Source organism: Fringilla coelebs (genome assembly GCF_963513975.1).
Source record: "Fringilla coelebs genome assembly, chromosome: 12".
Taxonomy (NCBI): Eukaryota; Metazoa; Chordata; class Aves; order Passeriformes; family Fringillidae; genus Fringilla; species Fringilla coelebs.
The window spans coordinates 9339074-9360613 of record NC_140038.1 but is presented as its reverse complement, the minus strand read 5'-3'; the positions used below and the strand labels follow the sequence as shown (position 1 = coordinate 9360613).

Sequence of the window (21540 nt, the reverse complement as noted above, 5' to 3'; positions counted from 1 at the left end):
TTAAAAGGAAACCAAAGGGAAAACATTTTTAAAAAGTAGTTCCAAGTTACAATTAGTTAAGACAAGCTTTTTGAGTAGGCTAGATTAAAAACACTATTTGCATTTCAGAAACACATCAGTTGAGATGCATTGGTTTACCTCAGGGGAATCTCTGCTGTCTGTGTTCTCTGTATCCTCTGAGATCTGTCGCCGGTGAGTGAACACGTGCTGGGCCTCCAGCTGCACACTGCCAAGGTCTGCAACAGCCACACTGTCCCTGGTGGGCAGGGTGGGAGAAGTCAGCTAACAGCAGTCAGAGTTTATCTTTCAACAGTAAGCTAGGCTAACAGCAAAAACATACATCACAGTCATTTTGGCAGAAGAAAAAGAAACAGTCTGGACTATATAAATTAATGTAAACTGTTTAAGATGAATAAGCATTTATGTCAATGTGAAGTGTAAGCTGAAGAACCAGGGCAGGGGGAACAACAACAAAAAAAAAAGCAAACAATTTAACGAAGTCCCTGATGGAAGGAAGAAAACAGGCTGAAAACTGAAAAATTATTTCGCTTTCATTCCTATAGTTGTTATCTCTCCAACTGCAACCAGTTCCTATTTGAACACATACTTCCAGAGCACAGTACAGCCAAAATAATCACTAGCCAGTGACCACTGCATGAGGGCTTCCAAGTGAAGTGAGGAAAAGCTCTCTACTAATTCTCAAGCTGTTCACTTTTTATTTCTCCTTGCTTTCAATGTAACTAGGGTGAATTACACTAGCTAATATAAGACTTGAATTTGCAGGCTAAAAGACTTACTGTGCAGTTGGTCTTTTCCACTGTGTTCTTCTGAATTCATGATTGACATAGTAGGTCCTGCCGAGGATGTCTTGTCTTTCTTCCCAGCCTGAAGGCAGAGGAGGAGATTCCTGCTGCTGCTGTTGGGGCTGGCTAGCAGCCTCTGGTTGGTCCAATATAATCCACCCAGGCTGAAAGACATAATATAACTACTTTTAATACTACAGGAGTTGAAAAACATATCCTAATTTTTCAAGCCACTCCCCCTTTTAAGGTGTAGTTCACCTTAAGCCAGTAAATTTGGCTCTGGTTTTAGTGTGTTTATTTCTAAAAAATGACAGGGCATAATATGCATGCAGAAATCTTATTTTTAACTCAAGAGCCTTAAATATATAAGTATCAGAAGTTGCTAATTCCAGGAAAATAAACAGCATTCAGAGAATACAATAAAAGCTTAAGTATTGTCATTTAGTACATATGCTGCAAATGTATGAGGCAGGTGAACACACCCTTCTGTAACAAAGTTTAATTACAGCAAAGCTGGTAATGCTGAATAAAGTATGGAAAAGAAATCAATTAATACACAGTGGATGTGCTTAAAAAGATCACATATATTTGGTAGGTAAGATCAAAATGTCCCTATGGATTGGAGAGAGTTGAAATTCTAAAACCAGAGAGATGTTAGTGTCTGTCTGGGGTCAAAAAATATTAAACAGTACCTACAGCAGAAACTTCAACTCTTTAAACTGTATGCACAAGACAAGCAATTACTTTTAACTGGTTTGTTTCTAAAACACTATTTATAGCTTAGTGATTCCTAACACTCATTTTTCAGCAATAAACACATTTTTCCCACCTCTAATTCTTCAGCCTGTTCTGTGGTTTCTTCTTCAGACCCATTGTTTTTAGGTAAGTAAGTCATTTTTAATCTAAGGTGGCCTTTAACTCTTGATTTATGGCTGCAGAGGAGAAAATAAAATTATCTTATTGTGCACTTGTAAAACAAAATAGCTGAAAAAGCACAGCTAGAGGATTATTCTTAAGTGTTCCAACACAAACTTGACTTTCTATAATTTACATTATTAAAGTTCTATAACAGCATTGAGGCTTCAGACTTCTGAATACAGTTAAGTATTTAAAATAATGCCGACTTTTTAGTAGAATATCAATATCTTAAAAATGGCTACTCAAATTTCTTTGATAGAAACAGAAGAACTTTGAAAACGCATATGTAGTTACAACTAATTACCTAAGAGCATTGTTTAGATATAAAAATTAGAATTTCCATGTGGTATTTACCAACCTTCTTGGATGAAGAACAAAATCCTTAAATGTATATGGTCTCTCCATACTTGGATTTTCTGTCTGGAATAAGAATTTTTTTTCAAGAAAAATCTTTATCAAACACTTGAAATCAAAGAAAACTAACAGAAATTTCCAATTGATTTCTTTAAAGGCCTTAGAACATTTTAAAACTTAAATTACAGGTTCAGGTACAGTAACAGCAATAACAGCTTTAATCTTAGCAGCAGTAAGACCAATACTCTGGTTCAAGAAAACAACAACTACCTTGCAGTGTCTATGCACATTACAGAATGAAACACCTGCTCCTCAAAGGGTTTGCCATGGTTACCACCCTGTTTTTAAGACAGTTTCTGATAAATCTGTTAGTATCTGCTAATGTTTTGAGACTTCAGAAGAAAATGAAAAAGCTTATTTATTATAACATTCTTAGTGATATTTCTTAAAAACTGATTATCTGCCTTGCAAAACGATTACAAGAGACAGAAAAAAGCTGGCCAAAGCAACAGTAGCTGTATTTCCCACTTACCCTCTTTTTTGTATCTGTTTATGAATAAGGAACAGTAAAAACAAATTTACAGACTTTAAAGAAATATTTTAAGACATGACAATAATTACAATCTCTCTTATCTTTAAGACTATAAAATTATGGAAAAGCTAAAAGCACTCCAGTATTGAGAAACAAGGTAACCTACACTGTTTTATAAATATCAGCACTAAAAACCCCAAACAGATCTACAAAATAAAACAAGGAACCCACAGAGCAGGAGAATTCAATCACTTTATTATCAGTATTGTTAACTTCCTTAATAGAGTGTGTATAGAAATGTTTTTTCCCTTTCATAGTCTTAAAAACAAACAAAAAATACAAACCGGTAATTGATAAAGAGGAATATCCACTTGTCCCAGAAAATCATCTCGAGTCTACAGAAAACAAAAACACCACAGGAAGCTGTAAGCTGCAAAGTGTTTTAAAAACATTGTCCCCCACACCCTGATAGCACATCAGTGCTTTCTTAGAACCTGAAGGCACTTTTGAATTATAGGCAATAACTTGTACAGAGCAAGCGTAGCAATCACATTCTCGGAACAGAGAGAGAGAGATAATTCTCTCTCACAGGTTTTTTCCTGGAGAAGCACAAAGAGAAAACAATTCTTATCTCTACTTGCTGCTCCTGTTGTTTTTGCACAGGTGGAGTGTGTTAGGAAGACTGCTTACCTGAAGTGATTTGTCAATTAGATTCTGCTGAAGATGGTTTTGTTTCCTTAGCCAATCACTCAAAGCTGTGTCCTGACTGTCTGGAGCCAGTCACAAGCTTTCCTTTAGTATTTTTTGCAGTATAGTATCTCTTCAATATAGTATAGTATAATGTAATATAATATAGTTTAATAAAGCAACTGTCCAGCTTTCTGAATCAATGGAGTCAGATGCCAATCATTCCTTGCTCAGGGGTCACCTTGTTCACTATAAGCAAGTTCTGACTGTCCCAACACTCCGAGCCTTGGACAGTTCTGCCTTCCTCAAAACAAAATTTGAGGGAGCTGGAAGTGGAGATTTGACTCTTTACTAAATTACACAGCCTAATGTTAACAAAACAGGAGAGTTGTTCAGCATCAGGACTGAGACTGTCAGTATCTCCTGTAGAAACACTGTCCTAAAGGACCCTCCCTCCTAGGAGGGCCCAACAATTTCCATAAATCTACCTAGGCAGCTGTTTCAAACATGCATGTATAAACATTTTTTTCTTTTCCAAATCATACAGCTACTGTCAAAGCTAACAAGGAGCAAAAGAAAGTGTAATCTGTGGTAAGTGCTTTGGAAGTTCCAGCAATTCCAGTGGTCCCAAGCTTGGCATGAAAATCTGTTGGAGCCATGAAAAAATGCCTTCTGTCTACACACACTGCAGAGTTTAGTTTTAACAATGACCATCCAAAAGATTTTACCTGACCTCGATGTCTGGACTGTCCAGCTGGGACCAGACTATGAACACAACAGCTGTCAGACCAGGGCAGGGACTGACAAGACACAGTATTGCTGCACACTTGACTTTTCATAATGGATTTTTGCTCACCAAATAAATTACAATTTCAGTAATCTACACAGGTAATTTCAGTATTCACCAATAATCACCACCAGCAGTACTTTACTTGACTTCTTGCTGGATTACTGGAGCATGTGCTAAGTTACTTCAAATTAATTCCTGATTTGAAAACCTTTGTGAACCTCCACAAAAGCAGGAAAATGTATTATAAGGGTCATTTAACATGAAGACATATCAGTCAGTGCCTGTGGAATAAACTCAGATCAGCATGGAATTTTTTTTAAGCTTATGGCTTAAAAAAAAAAAAACCAACCTACACTACAACAGGACCACGCTTTTTTGCACAGACTGAGTAAGGAGCTGTAAAAGTCTTCAACTCTATGGCTCATGCAACCTCTGAAATTCTAGGCTTCCTGATTTTTCTAGCTAACAAAAAATTTGGTGCCTATTCTTTGCTAAATCTGTTGTTTCATTTATTCAAACTAATCACCCCAGAATTTTAATGTTTGTCCATAAAACTTTTCACCACAAGGCTCTGCAGCTTGCTGACATCTATTTCCTTCACCTCAGGGCAAAAACATGTGTTCCAATTTTCTTCTGGAAATCTTATTTTAATTTTCAATCCAAATGCTTTACAGCCTTAAAATTCCAGCCCAATCCTATCCATTTTTTGGTCCTCTGACATGAAAGTACAGGTATTTCTTGAAGCAGTTCTTTTTGCCTTAGTAATTCTGGAACCTTTTTTCCTTAGCTCTGTTGTCCTAAGTTCATCCATTTAACCTTTAAGTCATACATGTATTTGGAGAATCAGTGTCTCTACACCTGCAAAAAGCTCAACTGGATTGTCATAGGTGATAAAATGCAGAAATTTGGAGATACATCACTTCAAATTCAGTTTGCAGCGCAGATGCCACGTTCAGATCTGAAGGGGACAAAAATGAAAATATATACAAAACATCCACTGTTTTAGTCCACAAATTCATTTGAGATAGAAAGCTACAACAGGTTTCATACCTGTGGAGTCTTCCCTGAACTACTGAAGGAACATTTTCTGTGCTATTATAGACCACAGGACTCTGGAAAAAAAATAGTTATCATTTTTGCCTATGAGGTTTTTTTTTTTTAAATGGCACAGCACATACCTTAGACATGTTAAAAGGCTTAGTATTTGTAAAGTTCTTGGCAATCCTCAAGTGGAACATGCCTTCCAAATAAATTATTGGAATGTGGGACAAGAGTTTGCTCTATTTTAGAAACCCTCAGAACATTGTGTTTGTTACCAGCATAATTTGAGTATGGGCTCCTGTTATTCACTTTATTATTCGGCTGCCTCTCCTATTTTTAGCAGAGTTAGCCTCGATAACCAACTCTTTAACAGTACTTTCTCCTCCAGCCAGAAAGCAAAACCCTGAGTGGAGATTTTTGTTGACCTCCAAACAACTACCACATAAATCAGATAGCAGGAATGATCTCCAGCAATGTGTCCCCCCGTGACAAGCTGACTAACTGCCTGCCAAGAGGTGCCAAAGCAGCAACAGACATTGCACACAGGAACAACTAAATGCCAGCGGAGCTGAAATTGTTTGGATCTCTGTTTCATCAGAGCAGGCAACACACACAAGTGGGTCAGTTGTTCTTGTCAACTTCTAATTTCTTAACAGCCAGAGAACTCAAACTTTCTGCTTGGCATAAACCTCAATTAATGATATACTGCACTAACAGAGAGGCCTTGTATTTTACTGATTCACTGGTTTAGTCTATAGAAAGTTATTAAAAACAGGTGAGGACAGACAGCTGCTGTACACAATTCATCTGAAGAACTCCAGTGCAATGCCAAAGCATTCAAAGAAAAGCACCAAAATACAGTAATTCTGTCCAAAACTAATTTTAATCTATTTTATGAATATATGCTTACTAAGTTTTAGATTTTGGACTTTTTTTTTCTGCAACTCCCATCAGCAATTGAAGTAGATTTTAAACAGACATGCTTATCTGAGCCACACATTTAATAGCAGTACTGAGAACATATCCCAAAATTTAGCAGGTTTGAAAATGGGTCACGAAATTTAATGCCTTTCTTAATTGCTGGATTCACCACACAGCCTTTTAAAACAGCTCTTGTATAAGACCAGGGTGTTGAAATAACAAGTATTTTCTCCAGCAATTTTTGTGACAAATGTTTGGTGGTATTAGTGCATTAATTAGAATCCAAGCATATTCCCAGTCTTTTTCTGAATAAACAGGCAGCTAGTTGTGCACAGGTTGGTCTTTGCACAGAAATCCACAGCTGTATGGCAAAACAAGAAAGCATACAGCTTTTATTGGAGGGAACATAAGTATCAATTCAAATTGAAAAAACAAACAGTGATCTGGACTATCGCTGCTTAAGAAAACATGAGCTCAATAGATGCCTTATAAAACCAACATTCTTCTTGCTTAAACACCCAAACATCAACATTAGTTACAAGCTTGATGAGAATGAAAAAAACTTTCCTGAGCTACACTAGCAAATTCAAGTATTTTTCTTTTCATGCTGTGCTGAGTGTATTATTTGGTCCTCTAAAACTCAAAACTGAAAAAACTGAGCATTTTTTTCTTCCATAAAATACTGCCAGCATATGCTATTCATCATGAAAAAGTTACAGTTTCAAAAAAACAAGATTCAATTATGACATGAAGATTGTACCAAATTCACGGATTCCACAGGCAATGTTTTCTCTATCTTGCAATGCAATAAATACTTGGTTGCATGGAATTCATTACAGTCCCAGTCTCCTGTATTTTTAAGGGGGACCCATGGATTGTGAGGAGATTTTTTTTTTAAATGACACGTAGGCTACAGAGGCATTTCTTTAGAGCTGGCATCTATGATAGAGAGATATAAGACCCTATCAGCATTTTCAAAATAGGGAGAATACATACTGTTAGGTCAAGGGTTATTACACAACATGTGTTTCTGCAGGACCTTCAGCCCTGCTGGCTGTTTCAACAGCAAGGTGTCAGCACAACATGCCTCAGCAGTTTTACCATCTGCTTAACAGACAGCATTTAGAAAGGACACTGAGGTTATTTTCACTAATTCTCTCTCACTTCCAAAGATATTTTCAGACAACTGCTTATCTAAAGACCAGAGTAAAAGCATCATCTGTTTCTCCATTTAAAGCTTACACATTTTATATGGCACCAAAATCTTACCACTTCCTTAAAGCTTCATATTTAGTTTACTTTTCAACAACATTCATATATTAGTCCACTCAATGTGTGCTGCTTTGAGAAATTGTCTAAAAGTTCTAAAAGAACTTGTTAAAAGGTTATTAACAATGAAATTTAAGATAGCTTTTTTCTCCCACAGTTCACAGGAAGGCAAGTTATCTAATATAACCAAAGCATGCTTCAGAACAACATAAACAGAAAACATGTCAAAAGTTATTAATGCATTGATTTTATTAATCAGAACTTTGAGTTTCTTTGGTTTGATGTATGCACGTGCCAAACAAGCTACCATATAAAAAACAGGTATATTACATTTTATGAAAAGTCAAAAGCCAATCCAGACTTGTCCTCCTGTGTTAAATCTGCCAATATTCACCACAAAAAAATTAGAAAACAGTACCAAATATTTAATTAGGTACTATTTCAACAAGTCATTCCAGACTTCAAGTCAGTTATCTTCATAATAGTATAAAAACATAAAACTTGCGTCTGTTTGTGAAATCTTTTTTGCCGTATCTTGAGACTTCAAAGAAAGTTTGAAAAACAAACTCTCATAGTAACAATTCCAGGTGCACTTTCACCTTCTCCATTTAACACTATAAAGCTTAAAACACAAAAATGTGAAACTCTATCAAATGTTAAAAACTGCATGTGGAATTTGCTCCCAAAAGTAACAACAGATAAACCAGATACTGCAGATGCTTACTGCAGGGGCTAATTAACACATTCAGCTGAAGGACTTCATACAGTCAATGAACTTTTTGCTTTTCAGAGCAAGAGGGAAGAAATACAATTTAAAATAAGATAAACTACTTTTGTCCAAAAGGGAGACAACTGGAGCACGTCTGCGTCATGGTCTCACTCCTATGAAGTTCATTTCATCCAGTTCAGGATCACACAAAGTCAGGCTGAACCTGGAAGCTGCCTTTCAGCCCTAAATTAAGTCAGTTGGCCAGGGCTCTACAGGTACCTGGCCACTTCTTAGAGGACGAGCCTAGAGCAGGGCTGGATGCAGGCTGCATGGCCTCACCCTGCTCCCAAGTCAGTCCAGCCGTTTCAAAAGCATTCCTAAGTCTACTGTCGATGCAAATGCAGCACCACACCTACTCAGGACTGCCCTGAGCCTGTGCACCAGCACGAAGCTAGCGGCCACTGCCAGCCACCCCACAGCTTTGCACAGCCAGCTTTAGCCCTCAGCCAGTGCTGAACAGGAGTCTCAAGCCCCACCTATCGACCTCTCCCAGCCCCAAGCCTAAACCTCTTGCTGCTTGCTTGAAGGTCTGATGCGCTCAAGCTATAAATCCCACCTGTCCAAAACCAGTCTGCATGAACTGACCTTGGATGCCTCAACCTCTAATGACAAAAGGTGACCACAACACAAATAATCCAACCACAATCACTTTTCCAACAAAACAGTATGACAATTTATTTCAGACAAGCTCAATGACACTACCAAAGTTATATTACACTTCCCACCTCAGATATGGTTTTATTAGCCTATAATTTGCCAGATGTTAACCACTTCAGATTTCCCATTAATAAGCTAAATATTTGTCTCAAAACAAACTTACTAGAAACAACGATTAGTAGAATAACTGGCTAATGTAGAATCTCTACTGAAAAATAAGTAATGTTTATTATAAACTCTGGAATTCCTTTTCCTTCAAAAAGCCCTTGTACTTTGACATTACCAAAGAGGCCGTCTCCCTTATGCTAGGAAAATCCCTGATTGCCAGAGAAATCATCCAGGTCAGAAGAATCCAGTTCTGTGTTTCTTACCACATTCCTCTTACTGAGTAGCTGGAGTGTCTCATTTGCATTTTAATACGCCCTAACTTGTATGACTCCAAGTTTGTATGAAATTTCAGCCAGGAACTTGCTGATGTCCTTCTTAAATTTTGTTTGCTTATGTTACAGTTGATACAGCTGAAAGCAGCCCAAGGTCTCAAACAATAATTGCAGCTATCTGTAGACTTTTCAGTTTATTGCAAACTATCACGACAGAAAAAAAGAATGATGCACTCTCTTGAAACAGATGATTATAAATCCATAAACTAACACTGCAATGAGCTACAAACATTTTGCTGGCTGCATTCCCAAATCAGCATGTTCAGTTTGTCACAAGGAATAAGGAAAAAAGTACACTTGAAACAGAGACACTTTACAGAAATGCAGGGCAGTCCCCTTCAGACAAGGGTGAAAGACAGTCATAAGCAAATGACTTGACTGAAAAGGCCACTCAGTTTTGCTTACTTGCTTAATCTGTGAAATTCATCCACTTCTGGAAGATGAGAAAACACGTGTTGGAACACAGAAGAGCACTCTGCCAAGGGTGAGGGGAGAGCATTTCTACCACTTGATCCTCTGTGGCTGCAAGGGCTGAGCAGGCACCAGAGAGCCTGGGGGTCAGATTAACACTCTGCCTACCCTTGTATCCTTTCCATGTAATGGCCAAAAGCAAAGCTTAAGGAATAATAATAATAATAGTGGCAATTAAGAACAATATTTCCTTTAATACAATCCCCAGTTTCCAATGAATAAGTGGCCATGGACCTCTTGATCCTGACATTAAAATTACCCTTTCATGGACCTTTCTTCAACTTGCCTAACTTCTTAAAATCCATTTCTACTTTTGATATGCAGATATTGAGACAATTTGCTCAGCAACACATAAAAGAACATCTTTCTAAAAGAGTGGAATGGAAAAATTCACTCCTCTAAAGTATAGTTTTATGAACTCCCTCTATACCACCTTTCTTTTTTTTTTTTCCAAAGCTGAAAAACTCCTGGCCTACTTAGTGTTTCTCCTCACATAAAACTCACCCCAGTCTTGCAACCCTTCTTTTTTTAGTTCTGTTATCCATGCTTCCTGAAAAAGGACCATCAAAAATATACATGCCATGCACTTATGTGGATTTGTACAATTCCACAATGATGGTTTTAATTTTGTTAGTTTATTTCTTCCCTAATAAATCCTGAGCTTTTATTTGCCTGTCAATAAGATCTGAGCTGGCATTTTTAGCAAGTCTTTCCCCACGACACAAACCATTTCCTGACCAGTATTGGATGCCATCACCAAGGGTACATCATTAGCTGCTTTTCATGTGTGCAATACTTGGCATTTTTCAACAATGACTTCCATATTGCCTATTTGGGGAAAAAAAATTAAATTAAAGCAACGATCATGTCCCATATCTAAAAGCCTGCAAGTTCTTCAGGTAGTGAGGAATAAAGGAAGAAGCTTGCCCTGTGAACAAGTTTTACTTTAACACATTCTTGTAGGTATACCACATTTTAAAACAAAGAGTAACTATAGCTTGTGGCAACATTAAAGAAGCCACAGCATCAACGCTACCCACTCTCTCATGGAAGATTAAAAGGACATGAATCACCCTGAAGGCTGGATAATTACATATTTACATAAGCTGTTCCAGGAGGCCTGCTCTGCATGGTTTTGCAGCTTCAGTTTTTTTCTGGCATGAGAAACCTGCCCAAATTCAGTTCAGCTGCAGACTATAAACAGAATTAGGCTAATCATGATCTCCACAGAGCACAATCAAATAAAACTTCTCCTTAATATGTACATGTAATGTTTGCTGAGGACTGCAAAGTGCTAGAGCTTTAATATACTGGTATATTCAAGTATCTGCTTCCTTAGAGTATTATGATATTCTGAAAGTTACATATGGCTCATAGTTGCCAAACACAACCTGTGAAACCTGAAAAACTTCAGGGATCAAGTTATTACCAAATAATGTTATTTGATCATTTCCTTTGCATCACTTTCCTAAGGCATCCACATAGCAGGCTGCAAGATCTATCCCATTCTTTGTGTGCCATCTTTTTCTTCCCCTGAAGAAGGACAGCTAATCAAAAGCTAAAGCATGAGGAAAGGTAGAGAAGAAGTTGTAACTAAACTCTCCATTTAAGCAAGACAAAAAACAGAAGAAATTAGTACAAGCTATTAACACACTACAGGTCATTAAAGCACAGAAGCAGGAAATTACCTACAACTAATTATAAATTGTTCATTATTGTGATTAACATAGTCTCCATTTTCTTCCCTTCAATGTATTGGTGTATACTTCAGCTTCCAAAATTTGTCTGAGATACAACACATACACTTCTGAGTGACTGAAGTCTAACCTAATCACCCCCACAATTCCTCAGAAAGACACAACCTTCCTTTCAAGCCCAACTCTCCCTGACTGAACTGACAGACCATGACACAGCAATGCACCACATGGTCTTGTAATGTGATCCTCCCAGATATGCAATACTGAACAATATGAAAGTTGTTAGATTATGAGGTTAGCATAGCACAGTAGCATAAAGTGATGCCAGTTTGTGCTTTGCCTTGTATTGGCTCCATAATCTTCTGCTTTTGCTGCTCCTTTTCCACCTCACTTCCTTGCACAGATTTGAGACACTGATACACAGGCAGCCCTTTGGTCCATGTGCAAAGCTGGAGCTGAGCCACAGCTGTCCTTCCCTTCTCTTGGCACTTCTCTCCGGCTGGATCACAGTTTTCTGGGAGGGAGTTATGCTATGACAGAAGCTCTACACCTAAGGAGAATGCAAGAGACAAAACCTCAGACTATCCAGCACTAACTTGTGGTGCAGCATTTATCAAGGGAATCACTATCTTCCAGACACAGGTTCTGGTCCCCTTAGCATGTTCAGATCAGCTGGGAAGTGATTCAAGAGAAAAATCCTCACACACAGCCCCCTCAAATTACTGTTTTACTAAATTTAAATTTAGTACAGCAAGATTCAAATAGCATCTTTTATGAAGGCAAAGTTCTAGAGTTCAGTGAAAAAAAGCTCAAGAGTTCCAACTAAAAGGTTTCCCTTATGTGAATCTGACAGTAGAAAAACAATTTGGTTATTTTACACCATCGCTGAAGTTTGAGGGTTTTTTTGCTTCAAAACATGTCATTTCAATAACCAGAGACAAAACTCGAGCAAAATGATTTGTAAGGCCTATAACACAATTTATTCCCTCAATTGTATAAGAAATTATTTTAAAGGTATACAGCTGCTGAAATAGATTTGCACATACACTTACAATTTCACATTATCCAACAGAGTGATACTAATGGGGAAGGAATAGCTAATATCAACAGGGATGTCAACATGATATTATACGTGTCCAAGAGACCAACAGAACTTCTAATTTTTTAGAAGTTTATGTTGTACAAGAAGTGGAACTGAAGTCACTGTTTCTGCCTTTCTCTGTACCTCTTGGATTTTATGTATGTATGATGACAAGTAACCTGTTCCCTTACTCCTACCCCTCCGATCCACACCTGTAATGTCAAAATGCTTTAGCTGCAGATTTATCTCTACCCTAAGCAGAGACAGATGTACTAAAAAAAAGAACAACCAAAACCCAAAACAATAGTGAAAAAACCCAAAACATTAAAGCAGAAAAACATAGTCAAGGGCAACCTTCAATGCTATAAGCAGGGACTTCTTTCTTTCTCCTGCTTCACATAAATGAAATTCCAGTATCTATTAGAGAACCTCTTCAGTAAGTTTCCAGTAAAGACCAGCAGTCACACACTGGCCACCACCATTCCCCATTTTGTAACTTAATTAAAAATAATCCAAAGCCAGTTGTCATAGAAATGGTGTTGATTTTTTTTAAGCCAGCCTTTAACAAGCTGTTGATTATGGAAAGCAGGAAATGTGATCTGAGGTGGCTGAAGGCTGGTAGCAAGGCATGGAAGAAAAGAATGCATAGACCTTTTGCTGCTTCAGCCTCTGGAGTCTCTGACCACAGCACTGATTTGATTTCATGGCTGCCCTGTACAGATAGCTGACATTACTAAATGCTACTCCAGTATCAACTTGTTAAATTTGAACCTAGACTCAGCATATCAATATACTAGGCCAGACTAACTGGAGTCAAGAGAAATATTTTGGGAGTTGTTTATTTTTAAATGAGTCACAATACACCATGATAATTAACTGGACTATGCAATTAAATGATTGCCATAGAATCTGTTGTATTGGTCACAAAGACTAATAACAAATACAATGGTATTTATCTATTTTATTCCACTTAGTTACTGAACTGCTGTGAAGTCAACTATGGTTTTTGCCTGGTTTGGTAGAGGAAGCTTTTACATTTTTTGATAACATGTTTTATAGAATATTTACCTATTTACTGGTTTTACATAAGAACTGAAAATAGCCATTTGAGGACTGAAAATTTTCTGTACCTGATGTTTATGTCAATCCACTGTAAACACTGCTCCTGGGAATGAAACAAACTACTGCCAGTCCAGTGTCCGAGGAAGTTTGCTGGAAATGTTAGCTAACAGTCCAATCCTGAACTTGGATTAAAATACAGATTATCTTTCATTTCAGCTGCCATTAAGCACAGAGACCAGCAGGGCAAGTTGATGAGAAATGTAATTGAAGTGCATGACTCAACCTTTTTTTCACAATATACTTTCAAAATAACTGACACATTTTAATTAGTCTGGATTTAATCTGTTTGTGCTTATTGTGGATTTTGCCCCTCACTTTACAGTGAGATTTTGGGAAGAAGAATCACCAAACAATACACACACACACACACATATATATATAACGATTATCTGTATTCCATTGTGAGTTTTATAAAGAATCTTAAGCGTAAATCACAGTTTCCCAAGAAGGAAAGAGCATTTTTTATGCTTTAAACAAAATGCACTGAAGAAGCTGAAGTGTAGAATCATCAGGCACTGCTCTAAGGGCAAAAAAAGACTGAAAATTCCAGGGTAACACCTCCAAGGTGTCTTACTAGTTTAGATAGGGATTGTCATAATTGTAAGGTCTTTGGCAAAAAGCCCTTTCCTTAAACAAACATATTAGTTACATGGTAGTAGTGTCAAATCAATGAGAATGAGTTCCTAAAACCTTTTTAGTAACCATCAATTGTTAGATTTTTATCAGCATTCATAACTAAAAATATTCAGATAATTTAAGTCCTCACAAGGTTATTTAAACAAGGCTTAAAATCTACCTTCCATGTGGCCTATGCTTTACTAACTGCCTCAAGAGTTAATAAGAGCAGACACCTCTACCAGCAGTTTAGCTGGACATGAATTTCATTACAAAAAAAAATATATTTAATATAAGCCTTCTAGACCCAAGTACTGTAATTTGAACAGCAATGTTGTTGGAAGAGGTATTAAATTACTCAGTACCGCTCAGGCTGAAATAGTAGTTGGAAGAAGGAAAAAAAGAGTGAGAGGAAACTGAAAATTCCTGTGGTTCAGGGTGTATACAGAAACAAATGGTATTTACAGTTTCTCTGCTCAAATACGACTTATCTTTAATCCTACATACAACAAACTGTTCTGCAAAACAGAGCCAATCTGAAATAAAACTAAAAGATCACTCATTTTTACCCATTTTATATGCAAACTTCAGTAACTACTATTAATTTACTGAAAAGTTAGGTGTTATAACTACAAAATTTAATCTGAAGTTTAAATGACTCCCATGTCTCCATAACTAGACAAGAAAATTCCTCTGAGCTCATGTAAACGGTGAACTATTGTTTAAAAGTCTATTAAACATGCTTATTTCACAGCAACACCTATTTACCTATGCCCCATATTCTAAGAAACTAATAAAAAATCCAAATGCTACAGATAATTAAAAAATTAACTTCCTAATGGTGACAATTTGACACCATTAGGAAACTCTGAATTCACTGCACCTAAGTCTTGGTTGCAAACTTTTACTACTTTCCAGCTAAATTTCAACTCTAAGATACCATCACATTTTTCTATAAACCACAACACTCACCTTATGGGGCCTCCACAAAGTGCTAGACATTTCCCTTTTAGAGGTGCCATATCTTTTCCTAACACCAGTTGTTTTTCCTTCATTCCCAGCTTTGAACTGTATGTGCAACTGAGACGTCCTTGCACTATGACACTTGTATTTCAGGCTGGATAAGCAGCAAGAAACTTTTTGGCGTGATCCTTCCAAGGAAACACTTCTTTGCAAAATATGAGGAGTTTTGCTCATCTGTGCATTTGGTCTTCCTAGTTCATTTACACTAATCTGATATTCTGAATCTGTTTTTGAGGGCAGACATGCAGATGTGCTACGTTCCAGTTTTAAATGAGGGTATTTTGTACCAGAGTTCAGATTTAGCTCTGGACTGCAAGAGCCATTAACCATTTCACTGCTTGATGCAAATGCTCTTTGTGTAAGATGAACTGAAACACAGGAGAAGCCATCAGGTACTTCTTCACAAGTTGCCTGCTGAGGACCATTCAAAATTTGACTTTTGTCCTGTAATGATGCATTCAAATAAAGCGGCCGGATGTCTCTGACCTCGCCAGGAGAACAAACTGTTTTAGACAGTCTAAGTCCATTGACTGCTGTTGAAAGGAATCCCTTGGGAATTGTGGGATCTTCTTTTTGCACCACCTCACTTGGAGAAATAATTAGTTTATGAGATGTTTGATAGGTGCCTCTGTGTGGTAGCTGACCTGAGCTTACTGGAGAAGCTGGAGGAGTACTGGAAGGACTCCTAGGAAAGATAACCAGTGATGAACAACGTCGCAATGGAATTTTCGTTTTCTTCCTCACTGACAAAGCATCTTGGTCAAAAGTAGTATTACTTCTGTACAGTGTTTCCTGAGATGAGTTGCTCCTGGAGGGATTACATTTGTTTCCAGTGCTTCTATATGAAGAGTCACCCTGTGCAACACTACTACAGAAAGTACTGTCACTTGTCCAAAGAGTGCCACTGCCACTGTCACTAATGATACTGTTAGTATACGAACCTCCATCACTTGTGGTACTTGCACATGATCCGTAGTCACTGCCAGCACTGCTGAACGAGCCACTGTCACTTGCTGCAATGCTGCTGAGGCTGCCTCTGCCCAGAGCAGCACTGCTCAAAAGGCTGTCATTAGATCGATGGTCAGACACGGCTCCAGCACCACAGCTCTCTTCACTACCAATACCAATGAATGAAGTGTCTTCACCAGTAGCCACGGCATCACCAAACCTAGAACATCCACTCTGCTTCCTAGACTGCAAGGAAATGTGCAGTGAACTGCTCTTTTTTATTTGCAGTGAAGAAATAGTTGTGCTTTTCTCTTGATTAATTACTTGTTGCACTACAGGTGCATAAGCAGCTTGTCTAGGAATTAGTTTCACTTGTGTAAAGCTAGGTGCAGAACTCTGTGATTTTTTGAAGTACACACAATTATTCCTATCCAAAAAATCTTCAGAGGTTTCTGATAATGGGTCTGTGTTGCTTCTTTGGGTAGCAAAATGCAATCTTAACCGTCGTGCCATTTGTTCTCATTTCCACGCATGTTAGCAAATGAAACCCACAAAGAACCTTCAGCAGAACGGCTACAGGCAGCTGCACAGAACCCAGAGCTGGTACACTGCAACAGTAAAAGCCCATAAAAGTCGCAGTCTTTGTCCTAATTTCTACAAGATACTAGCATTTTAAAAGAAAGTACCTCTTGAAATAAGCCAGCAATTCCTTGAACTGTAGTTTCTGGACCGTCGTTGGTTGCTTGCAGTCAGAAAGCCTTCATTTAAAAAGCACTTATGTTCCAAGGACCTCAGCTGCAGCACACTGACAAACACTACTGACCTTGTTTCAATTACACCTTCTGAAATTTGCATAAATGAATGCTATAATAGGCTTCCAGAACTTCCAAGCTGCAAACAGCAACGCCTGCTGCGGCTGCACGAGCTGAGTCAATGTGTCCGTACTTTCCTCAGCAGCCTATGACTACTAATATTTTTACCCACAGGTTTAGAATTACAGGAAGTTGGTAGGAATGAAGTCCCATATAATTGAGTATCAAGTCCAGGATTGAATTTCCAAATAGTAACCATGCTAGCAAACTGCTGAGGTCTGAATTATGCACAAACTAGTGAAATAAGCCTCCTCTCCCTTAAGAAAATGTTCTTCTGCACTATTTAAATAAAACTTGAAAGCAATCTGGCCTTATCTTGCAATCCACATGCTGCTAAGCAGTCACACTTTCTAAAGATTTCCACGTAGTAGAACCCTCTGTGCTTATTAATTCCTAATTTTAAATGAGGTGCAACTGAAAAGGAGCCAAAAAAAGTTTTGCTGGCTAATAATTTGGCATTTGTTTTTATTTCTAGTTTGACCTTTTCTAACCACAGCTGTTAAAGGTAGAAAGAAACAAAATCATTCTTACAAACCTAACTACCTCATCTTATTTGCTGGAAGCCCAGAGTAAGGACACATTCATTACAGTTCAATGTGATTTGCAGATATGTGACCAGCTACACAAAATTTGGAACACTGAACTAAGTATGCACAGATAAAAAGCATTACCAAGAGAATTACAGAATACAGCTATTCTGTGTCATTATATACAAAATGCCTTACAGTTCCACAACTAATTATTTTTTTAATTTTCATTTTTTAAAATAAAATGGTCAGCATGTCAAGAAGTCACTATATTGTCAATTCTTCCAAGAGTAAAGGGATTGAGAATCCCTCCAAAATGTTTCACTGGCTCATATAATCTGTAGAGGTCCTTTGCTGGCACCTAGTGGGACTTTTGATAAAAGACAATCTTGAATCTTGCTGTTAAATGGGATTTCTGTTGTGGGTTTTGTTTTGAAAAACACAAAAACATTTGGCTATGAATGTATTTTTGAATACATAAGCCATATATGATGCAGTACTGAATGCTACTGCACTAATGTGAAATTACTTAGTGCTGGTGAAAGAGTACAAACAGAAGAGAACACTAGGCCATTTATACTTTTATAGGTCATACTACTAGGAGTTTTTTCTGCTTCATATTTATTTAACCTTTACTGTATTTTAAGCTAGAAGGCAGTAAAATTAACATTTATACCTCCTTCCCAAAAAAGAGCCAAGAATCAAATTCACAGTACCTTGTTTGCAAGCAACAAATTTGTTTTCTAATTATACTCCAGGGCTTACTTAACCTCCATTACCTGAATTCCATTATTAGAATGAAGTAATAAATGAATACTGGCTTATTCATAAAAAGCCAACAAATACAACACTTCATTTATTTCATTATAACCAACAGGACTTCTTCTAAAGTTATATGTTGGTGGGGACTAGGATGGGGAGAGAAGAGGAAAGGAAAATACCATGAAAGGTTCTTTTGGTCAGTTTCAAAAAGTTATGTTTGTACTTCAAGCAATACAGTAAAAAAAACCCATAAAAACCAAACAAACCAAACACAAACCAAAACCATCAGGAAGTGACTCTAAGATATGTGAGCAAAAAGTAAAAAATGCATTTCTTAAGGCTTCTTCTCTGCTCAAGAACAAATATATTGGTGGCACAGTTTGTAACAAGTCGGCATGATGTGAAGTGCAACCATTGGAGGTGCTGGTTTTTGGTTTTCTTTTTTGGTTAAAGGCATTACTTTCTCCCCCAGTGGATGATCTGAAATGTTTTGTTCAATTTTACTAAAGAAATCCTAAAAAAACAATAAACTGACATAATTTGGTAACTCAAGGCTTAAGATTCTAGCAAAATTTCTCAACAGGTCTCTTTTCCTTAGCTATATCTGTTTAGGTATTGCCAGCCAACTACATCTTTCTCAGGCAATTAAAATGGCTTTTAAAGTGTTACACTCAATGTTGCTGAATTAGAGTCGGCATAAAAATAAACTAAAAGTTAGTATTTTTTAAAATATACCAATGGTTCCATTCAAAGCTTAGTATCATTGATTTCTTCAGTATCAACAACAGATATAGGCACTAAGTTTGCAACACACTTAAATTGTGGCAAGGTACTGTAACACAGATAGCAAGAGGTGTGTTCTTCACTGATTCATCTCCTAAGTGATCTCAATGTTCTTCTTGACATTTTTCTAGTGTGTTTTTAAAGACAACCATAATTAAAGACTCTGCAAACCACTCAAGCCCTTTATTCTACCAAGGGTTTGCAAGTCAGAAGAACAACCTAGATTTAGCACTCCTTTACCAAATCCAAGACAAGTGATCTTTGAAAAGTTTTAAAGCTATTACAAGATATCAAAACTCTGACTACTGGTGATATAACCAATGCAGCAAGACCTGAAATTTAACCTAAACTCTGAAGAAAGGTTTTGAGGCTGGTATTCAAGAACACAACATTTCTTAAAAACAAGCAGGATTTCTGGCTTCCATTTATCCCCAAGAGTTAAAGGGAATAAAAGCACTTGAGAGAAAATTTTGTAAAGAGGAAATTAACCACTGGGAGACAAAAATATAAGAATATTTCAGTTTTACCAGATTGCTCACATTTAGACTTTAAACAGTCATCCAATAGGTAGATGAAAGAACACTGAAAATAACAGAATAAAGTACTAAAATAACAGAAGATGAAACACCTTTTGATCATAGCTACTTAACAAGGCACCTACGATTTTTGACATGTGAGGATGAATTAATAGAAGTGGGGGAGCTTGTCAACACTAAATAACAATCATAGCTAAGGCAACAATTTGTCTTACTTAAAACAACCCAAGACATTTGGGATAAAAACAGTTTCTGAGAGCAAGCTGAGGAGAAACAGGGAGACTGGCTGTTCCATTCACCAAGTGAAATGGAAACAATGAAAAATATAGGGATTTTATTACAGAACTATAGAGTGACTGATGAGGCCATGACCCTTTGATCTCTAAATATAATCATGCACGAGAAACAAAGCACCATTTCCCAGTTGATACCAACACAATATTTAACTGGTTCCTCTCCATAAGCAAACAGATCAAACAACTTATATATTTAGATTAGAGAAAGAATGTGAAGGAGTTCCGTTGGAAAACAGAAAGAAAACACTGGCCTTCTCCCCCAAAAAGTCAAGAATCTTACTTTCTGATCATGCCTCGTGGCTTCCAGGTGGTGGCAGCAATGCTCTAACGAGACATGCAATGGACAGAGTACTTCGATGTCACGAGGGATATGCTCTAGCCCATAATACTACATCCAGATGAAAATCTGAATATCCTGAAAAACCACATTTAACCTCCCATGCAGGGACAAGTGTTTGTGATTCCCTTTAATACTGCTTTTAAATAAATCAAAGAGACATCATATTTTGAATACTTGGGACAGGTAATATCACCAGTTAAGCAGTAAATGGCCTGGGGACTGTGTAATGCCTATAACTAAGAAACAAGCCTCCTCCTTCTTAAATCTCATTATTCTAGGCAATTTTTACTTATATTTACACACATTTTCACTCTTCCCAACCTCAGAAGAGCAGCACCTTCATATGGTTTACTGAACACGTGCATTTTAGGAAAAAAAATGTTTTTCATGGCCAACACACTACTCAAGCACAAAGAGACCCTTTCTTTGGAATGAAACTGTTTGGCCTGCAAGAACATTCAATCCCTCCCATTAGTTCCAAACTCCTGCAGAAGAGAAAGGTATCTATCTTAGTGACAAGGAACATCAGTAAAACAGATGCCAAGTGTCATGACTGCACTTCTACAAGCTTACTCACAATGAAACACACAAACAAATACAGGTAATCAGACATCTGGACACAAAATGAGAGCTTGGGTCACAGGAGGAATTTTGATTTTACTGAGATAAAAGCACAAGATTGCTCTATCCCAACAATGATCTGCCATTCAGAGTGACACCTATCTACAAGATCACAATCCATTGTTCACTTCTTGAGCTTTCCAAAGAAAATCCATGTATGCTTTCTTTGATGTTACCCCTCACACACTGCAGAAGCCTCTCACACCACATCTCAATACTGCTTTGTTTGTAGGGAAAAATAAAACATCCAATGCAGAGCTTTCAATATCACCAAAGAATTTGGTCCTGTCATGTGGACAGCACTATGAAAGAATGATGCTTTCAGGAGTTAAAGCACATTAGAAGTTTACAGTAATAATATAACTGCTTCAGAGCTTCAGGAGTGTGGTAATGTAATAATAAATAATCAGGTCTGCCTTTAGCTTTAGGTTTCATTATAGAAATTAAGGTTGTTTGGAGTGGGTTTTTTTACCCACATTCAATCCTGATGGACTTGCTTTCATTCAAGTCTTTAATACACTGCAAAATTAAGACAAAAAGACCTACCAAACGGTTTTCATCAAATACTTCAAAAAGGAGTCTGTGTTTCTGAGGATTAACCTACAAAAAACAAGTATAGTGATAATTAACATTTGTACTAATTGCAGCACTTCAGCAAAATCTCT

The 21540-nt window shown here is 37.3% G+C and overlaps 1 protein-coding gene across 2 annotated transcripts in view; it reads right to left on the bottom strand.

Annotated features, from left to right (window-relative positions):
• NEDD4 (NEDD4 E3 ubiquitin protein ligase) overlaps window positions 1-21540 on the bottom strand; it is a gene marked incomplete at its 5' end in the record, with an annotated part of 51160 nt that overhangs the window by 16561 nt on the left and 13059 nt on the right. The window contains 6 exons of one of the 2 annotated variants that reach the window (XM_084213452.1): window positions 139-256; window positions 798-967; window positions 1633-1735; window positions 2080-2141; window positions 2952-3002; window positions 21422-21475. In XM_084213452.1, coding sequence (XP_084069578.1) covers window positions 139-256; window positions 798-967; window positions 1633-1735; window positions 2080-2141; window positions 2952-3002; window positions 21422-21475 — 558 coding nt within the window. Of the gene's footprint in view, window positions 1-138; window positions 257-797; window positions 968-1632; window positions 1736-2079; window positions 2142-2951; window positions 3003-15139; window positions 16652-21421; window positions 21476-21540 lie in introns of those variants that run through there. The other variant, XM_084213451.1, reaches the window with a different exon arrangement.